Raw genomic sequence first — 6,591 nt, forward strand, 5'->3', positions numbered from 1 at the left:
ATTCAAATCTTCTCAGTTCTGGGAAGAAGTCATTTGGAAGAATGACTTTTCTTGGAAGAGCATGGTTCACTTCAATAGTATCCAAACAGCTAGCAAGTTTTTTTTTTTTTTGGCAGGATCTCACTTTGTCATCCAGGCTGGAGTGAAGCGGCATAATCACGGCTCACTGCAGTCTCCATCTCCATGGCTCAATTGATCCTCCCACCTCAGCCTCCTGAGTAGTTGGGACCGCAGGTGTGCCATCATGCCTAATTTTTCTATTTTTTGTAGAGATGGAGTCTCGCCGTGTTGCCCAGGTTGGTCTCGAACTCCTGGACTCAAGCAATCCTCTCATCTCGGCCTCCCAAAGTGCTGGGATTATAGGTGTGAGCCACCACACCTGGTAACAACTAGCAGTTTTAGCTGACAAGGAAATTCAACCCCACATGACCTGGCCTGAAGTTATTTTTGACAGGTAGCTTCCCCACTGCCACACAAGGGACTAAAGGAACTCTCTACCACAATTTCTATGTCTGTGTCTTATGCTAGGATCAACAGTATTTATAAGCACAAGAGCTGTCATTTTTCAAAAACCTTTCTTTGTCCCCCTTTCGTTGTTTCCCCTCCAGCTCTCCACGCTGTGCACAGGATACTGTCCTGGTCAAGGAGGGGAGGGAGGGAGTCTATAAACACTGCCTGTAAAGAGGCGAGGGCTTGTGCAGAAGTGATGGATGCTGTTGGAACAGAGCAAAGTCTAGCAGGATGGACAGAAAATGTGGGAACCAGATCTAGGGAGGGTGGGAAGGGTGAGAGGATCAGAATCAAACACTGGAGAGGGAGGAGAAGAGGCTGGGGCACGATGGAGGTGGGGAAGCCCAAGGATTAGGGGGTAATCTACACATAGAGGGAAGGAGCCAGGGTTTTCTTGGCAGTATTTTGTGTATGCCTCTCCTTTTATTTTATTTTTTAGTGGCAGACTTCTGAGAAATAAGAAAACAAGGGATGAGCATGGTTCCCATAATAGTAGGAACTCACAGTACCTTTCATAAGCCTATAATTGATTTTCCCATCTCTGTTTTCCCAAGCCTGACAATTCAGACCTGGAGGCTTTGTGTCTGAGAGGGGGAGGGGAGGGAAGCTCTACCAGTGCATCATTCCGGCCACAGTCCAGGCTTATTAGCATTTGAGCAGCAAGAAGGATCTATCCCTAGAAGCTTCCTCCCTGCTTTCTTCCTGGAACTCCCCAGGGAGTGAGGACCTTGGGGAAGGAGGAGATGGTGTAGTTGAAAGAAGCAATATTAACAGTCAGGGATTTAAACCCACTAAAATCAGCCACATTTCAGAAAATGTAAACATACCATTTTTATACAGACTTAGTGCCCACCACCCCCTACCCCCTGCCAAATCCTGATTATAGACTAACAGTTGCTGTTAGATGCTTATAAAAAATAAACCCGTTTCCCAGGATGAGCCTAACTTGGGCTCACACTAACTTGGGCTGGGAACATATTGATAAATTTCTTCCTTTTTCTCCCCTAATTTTGATCTGGAGGAAAAAATGTATCTTTGTTCTCTTAATTTTGGGCTAACTTCTACTGCAGGACTTTCTGGCCTGAAGAAAGTTCTTCCACATGAGTGTAGTTGTGAACAAAGTGTAGCTCCAGGAGTTTTGTTCTGCATAGTGGGGAGCGGTGGAAACCACGAGGCTACCGCAGGTGGTGGACTTGGCAGAGAGAGGAGCATATGGGTTTGACAGCGGAAATAGATGTCACCATCTGGTACACGGACCTTCAGATGATTCCATTACCTCCCTGTCCTACCCCATATCTAGGTTGAGCACGGGTGGCATTTAAGATATATTTGCTTAATTTTTTTTCTTTTTTAATGACATAGTCCTGGTTTTAAGCAAATGGAGATAAAAGGCGATGTGCTCTGTTTGGGATGTCTGCCGAGGCAGAGCTCACAGAAGACGGGAGAAGTTTCTGAGGATAGCTACCTCTGACATGATTGCTTGGATTGGCGCTCGGCTGTTTCCTGTTAGGAAAGGCAGAATACAAGCCCCAGGGAAGGGGCCAGTCAGTGTGCCAGCTACTGGAGCGCAAGGAGGATTCATTCCTGGATGAGAGGTGACTCAGCAGAGAGATTTCCTAGAGACACCTCCTGCCTCCCCCTTGGATGACATTCAAATCAGACTTCTAGACATACAGCTTGTGAGGTGTTCAGGGATTAATTTTTCTGTGGGACAAATGTAAGTGCCAGACTATGGCAGTTTGGGATATGGTCAGTTGAGCCAGATATGCTTTGACTATCTTGTTAGATTTGAACATCTAGAATTCTGATGGCTGTGAACTTTGAGAATCTTACTTGGGATTATGGAATTATAGAGACACAGGGCAAATGAGATAAATGGGTTTCTCTTTCACAGTTTTGTTGTTGTTTAGTTCATGCGGTCAGGTTATTCAGTGGCATGTCCCAGGTAGATTTCTTACATCTGCCATCAGCTATGACATCACGCCTGGATTCCAGTAACAGGATGGCATTTCATCAAATTCTGAAAGTCATCATTATTTGGACTAGAACAACCTATTCCTTAAAATGCCTAGGAACACGAAATCTGGAAACAAACCCCCAGGTTGGAACTCCTTAACAAAATCAGGGCACCTTTGCTGCAGTTTGTTGCAGTGTCACTTACCTGGAGAAGGAGCCTTGTTCACCCCAGGACGACCCGTCTTTGGGTTATAAAACAGTGCTATTCCCTTTGAGTCAGAATGGTGCTGGCCACGCCCCTATCATCTTTTCCTGCCAAGTTGTATTCAGTGCAGCATGCTGGATTTCTGGCATGCTGGAGTCAGTGATGGGGCAAAGATATGTTTGGAATTGGATGAAACTCTGGACACCTCTTCAGCTCCACTGTTTAGACAGCAGCTGGCTGGAGTGGCCTCCCAGTCAGTATCATCCATTCTTGAGACTAGAGGCAATCCCACTTCTGCTGACAGTCACCCAGAATTCCATCTCCCCACCTCCTCTCCAGATCCATGAGAAAGAAGAGGAAGAGTTCAATGAGAAGAGTGAGAATGATTCTGGTATCAACGAGGAGCCTCTGCTCACAGCAGATCAGGTATGAGTATCTCTCCAGGTTATTGGGACTTTTCGTTCTTTTGATGGAGAAAAAGTTCAAGAGAACACACTTGCTACATCCGTTTAAGGCAGAAGAAAGATATGTGGTCATGTGACGTCTGTGCTGATGGCTCAGAGTATTTTTTGTTTCTTTTTTTCTTTATATATATATTTTTGAGACAGAGTCTTGCTCTGTCACCCAGGCTGGAGTGCAGTGGCGTGATCTTGGCTCACTGCAACCTCTGCCTCCCGGGTTTAAGTGATTCTCCTGCCTCGGCCTCCCGAGTAGCTGGGGCTACAGGCATGCATGACCATGCCTGGCTAATTTTTATAAATTTTTTTTTGTAGACATGTAGTTTCACCATGTTGGCCAGGCTGGTCGCAAACTCCTAACCTCAAGTGATCTACCTGCCTCAGCCTCCCAAAGTGCTGGGATTACAGGCACGAGCCACCATGCCTGGCTTTATTTATTTATTTATTTTTTCATTTTGAGACAGGGTCTCACCCTGTCACCCAGGTGGGAGTGCAGTGGCACAATCAGGGTTCACTGCAACCTCAACCTCCCTGGCTCAAGCAATACTCCCACCTCAGGCCCCTAAGTAGCTGGGACTACAGGCATGCACCACTATGGCCAGCTAATTTTTTGCACTTTTAGTGAAGATGAGGTTTCACCATGCTGCCCAGGCTGGTCTCAAACTCCTGGACTCAAGCAATCCACCCGCCTTGGCCTCCCAAAGTGCTGGGATTACAGGCATGAGCCACGGTGCCTGTCCAACTCAGAGTATTTTTGATAAGGGATTTCATTTCTCTTTCTGCCTCAGGTTGCCCACCTGCAGTGAACATGAATGTCATTCTTGACACTTGGGATAGTTGGGGTCAGTCTCTGATAGTAGCCAGAGACAGGCATAGTGTTTAGTAGCTTCGATTCCTGCTATGCCTTCGTATTGCAATTCATTGTACTTGGAGTCAAGACGCTTAAACAAGGGTCCCAAACACCTGTTTTTCCAAAAAGAGAAGTGACAGCTGAGGCTTTTGTGTGATGGGTATTTTCTTACATTTCATAGAACACTCAAAATTTTGAGCCTTCCAAAAGGAGTCGTAGAGCCACTTTGGCTTTGTGAAAAAAGATAGAGTGCTTCGCATTCAACTGAGATCATCATAGCTTTAATAATTTATTACTTAGAGAGGATAATGTTCAGTTTCCGGATTCCTTATTCAATGTTTTCGTCAACAAATATTTATGGGTGCTTATTTTGAGCTAAACACTACACAAGTTTCCACAAAGTCTTTCTGCAAAGCTCCACTGGGAGCATTCAGTGCCAGAAAGTGCTTTTTAGCAACAAAGGTGCTTTTTCATATCTGTGATAAAAAGGTGGAAATTGAAACAGGTGAAGATTAGGAGACTAAAGAGAACCAGATTTTTAAAAATAGGGGCTAATAGCTATTCTTGTGACTTATAGGAGGAACTACAATTCAATGATATGAACTCAATTATAACTACTCTTGGAGAAAGGGACATTCAGCCATAAGATCCTGACAGGGATTTGTGTCATTTGGTTGCATTCTGTGAAATGGTTTTCAGTAGTCAAAGACTGGCTATCTCCTAAGTTTGTGAGTAGAGGTGAAAAGGCTTGGGAATAAGAATGGAAATTATTCTAAAGGAGGAGATCCCGAAGTCCCTTACCTTTGGTCCAGCCCACTGTGAGGAAACCACCTCAAAGACTACAGTGCTGGCCTTGGAGATTTAGTCCATCCATGGAGAACAGACAAAGGTGAAGGTTGTGACAAAACTCATCTGAAAACCTGCTTTCAGCAGCAGTCTTCTTTATTTGTAAATAATTAATGTACAAAGTAATTCACTCTTTTTTTTGAAACAGGATCTGGCTCTGTTGCCCAGGCTAGAGTCCAGTGGACCGATCTCAGTTCACTGCAACCTCCACCTGCTGGGTGCAAACCAATCTTCCACCTCAGCCTCCCAAGTAGCGTGGACTACAGACACACGTCACCACAACTGGCTAATTTTTCTGTTTTTTTGCAGAGATGGTGTCTCCCCATGTTGCTCAGGCTAGTCTTGAACTCCTGAGCTCAAGTGATCCACCTGCCTTGGCCTCCCAAAGTGCTGGGATTACAGGCATGAGCCACCATGCCCAGCTAGTAATTCACTCTTGTTCCTTTTGGCAGATATCTAATTTTCCCTCCACTTCTAGGAGCTGGCTCCTGTCAATAGTCTAGATTAGAGCTGGGATTCTTATCTATTTGCTGCTCTCTAGACTCTATCTATCCTTCTATTATTTCATTATCTCTATTTTCATTTGTTGCTGGGCAGCTTCAGTTCTTGTCTAGGTGAATTTTGGAGAAATAGCTGTTTTCCTCCCCATTTTGTGTTGTTCTAGAAGCACACTGTTTTTTCCAGTCACATGTATTATGACAATTAATGGACTGGGTTTTGTGTTAAAGTTGGGTGAATGAAATGTTTTCCCACTTAGAAATAAAGAGCTCAGCAAATTGAAGTAAATGTTCCCTTCCAGGCAGCTCTGCCTTGCTTCCTGAAAGAGTAGCTTATTTCCAATAAATCATTTATCTAAATGGAGCTCTTGGAAGAGGTTTTACATTAAAGAGTGCTTTACATTAAAGAAAGAGCGTGTGCAAGCCTTTGGTTGGAACTATTTTTATTATTCAGTATTTATTTAAAAATGATATTGCTTTAGAAAATTTCAGATAGCTAATTAGAAACATCCTTGACTGATCAAAATTGAAGCCAGGATGCCCCTCTAGCAGAGAACAGAGTTAGCACTCTCTCATGTACCTTCTTCAGGTAATTGAGGAGATTGAGGAGATGATGCAGAACTCCCCAGACCCTGAGGAAGAAGAGGAGGTTCTGGAAGAAGAGGATGGAGGAGAAACCTCCTCCCAGGCAGACTCGGTTCTCCTGCAGGAGATGCAGGCGTTGACACAGACCTTCAACAACAACTGGTCCTATGAAGGTGAGGGCCCTGGGTGCTGGGCTGGCCGAGGAGGAAGCACCTGCTCAGGGCCAGGCTCTGGGCTGTGTGCTTTGTACACGGCTAATAGAACCCTGATCACTGCCTCAGAGCAGAGCCTTGCAGATCTAGGCAGTCAGCAATACCTTTCTTTCTTTCTTTCTTTCTTACATCAGGAGAGAAGTTTGCATTTTTGAGAAAAAAAATAAGGTAGTCGAGCAAAATTTAAATGTTAAAACTAACCAAAGACTAAGGCAGAATAAGCAGAAGAAATCTGAACTTCTATGTAAAAGCAATGAATGATGCTACCATAAAATCAATGAAAAAAGGGTAATAACAGCTCATATTTTTGAAGTGCTTTCCATGTGCCAGAACTTATTCTAAGACTCCCTTCCTTCCTTCCTTCCTTCCTTCCTTCCTTCCTTCCTTCCTTCCTTCCTTTCTTCCTTCCTTCCTTCCTCCCTCCCTCCCTCTCTCTCTCCTTCCTTCCTTCCTTCCTTCCTTCCTTCCTTCC

General features: G+C 44.5%; 1 protein-coding gene across 1 annotated transcript in view; it reads left to right on the top strand.

The window, feature by feature from the left end:
- The window catches only part of FEZ1 (fasciculation and elongation protein zeta 1 (zygin I)), a 50,269-nt gene that overhangs the window by 29,293 nt on the left and 14,385 nt on the right, over positions 1 to 6,591 (top strand). The window contains exons 4-5 of the mRNA XM_012001289.1: positions 3,011 to 3,097; positions 5,912 to 6,080. Of these exons, the coding sequence (XP_011856679.1) occupies positions 3,011 to 3,097; positions 5,912 to 6,080 (256 nt within the window). The remainder of the gene's footprint in view (positions 1 to 3,010; positions 3,098 to 5,911; positions 6,081 to 6,591) is intronic.

This window comes from Mandrillus leucophaeus, unplaced genomic scaffold (genome assembly GCF_000951045.1).
Source record: "Mandrillus leucophaeus isolate KB7577 unplaced genomic scaffold, Mleu.le_1.0 Scaffold656, whole genome shotgun sequence".
Taxonomy (NCBI): domain Eukaryota; kingdom Metazoa; phylum Chordata; class Mammalia; order Primates; family Cercopithecidae; genus Mandrillus; species Mandrillus leucophaeus.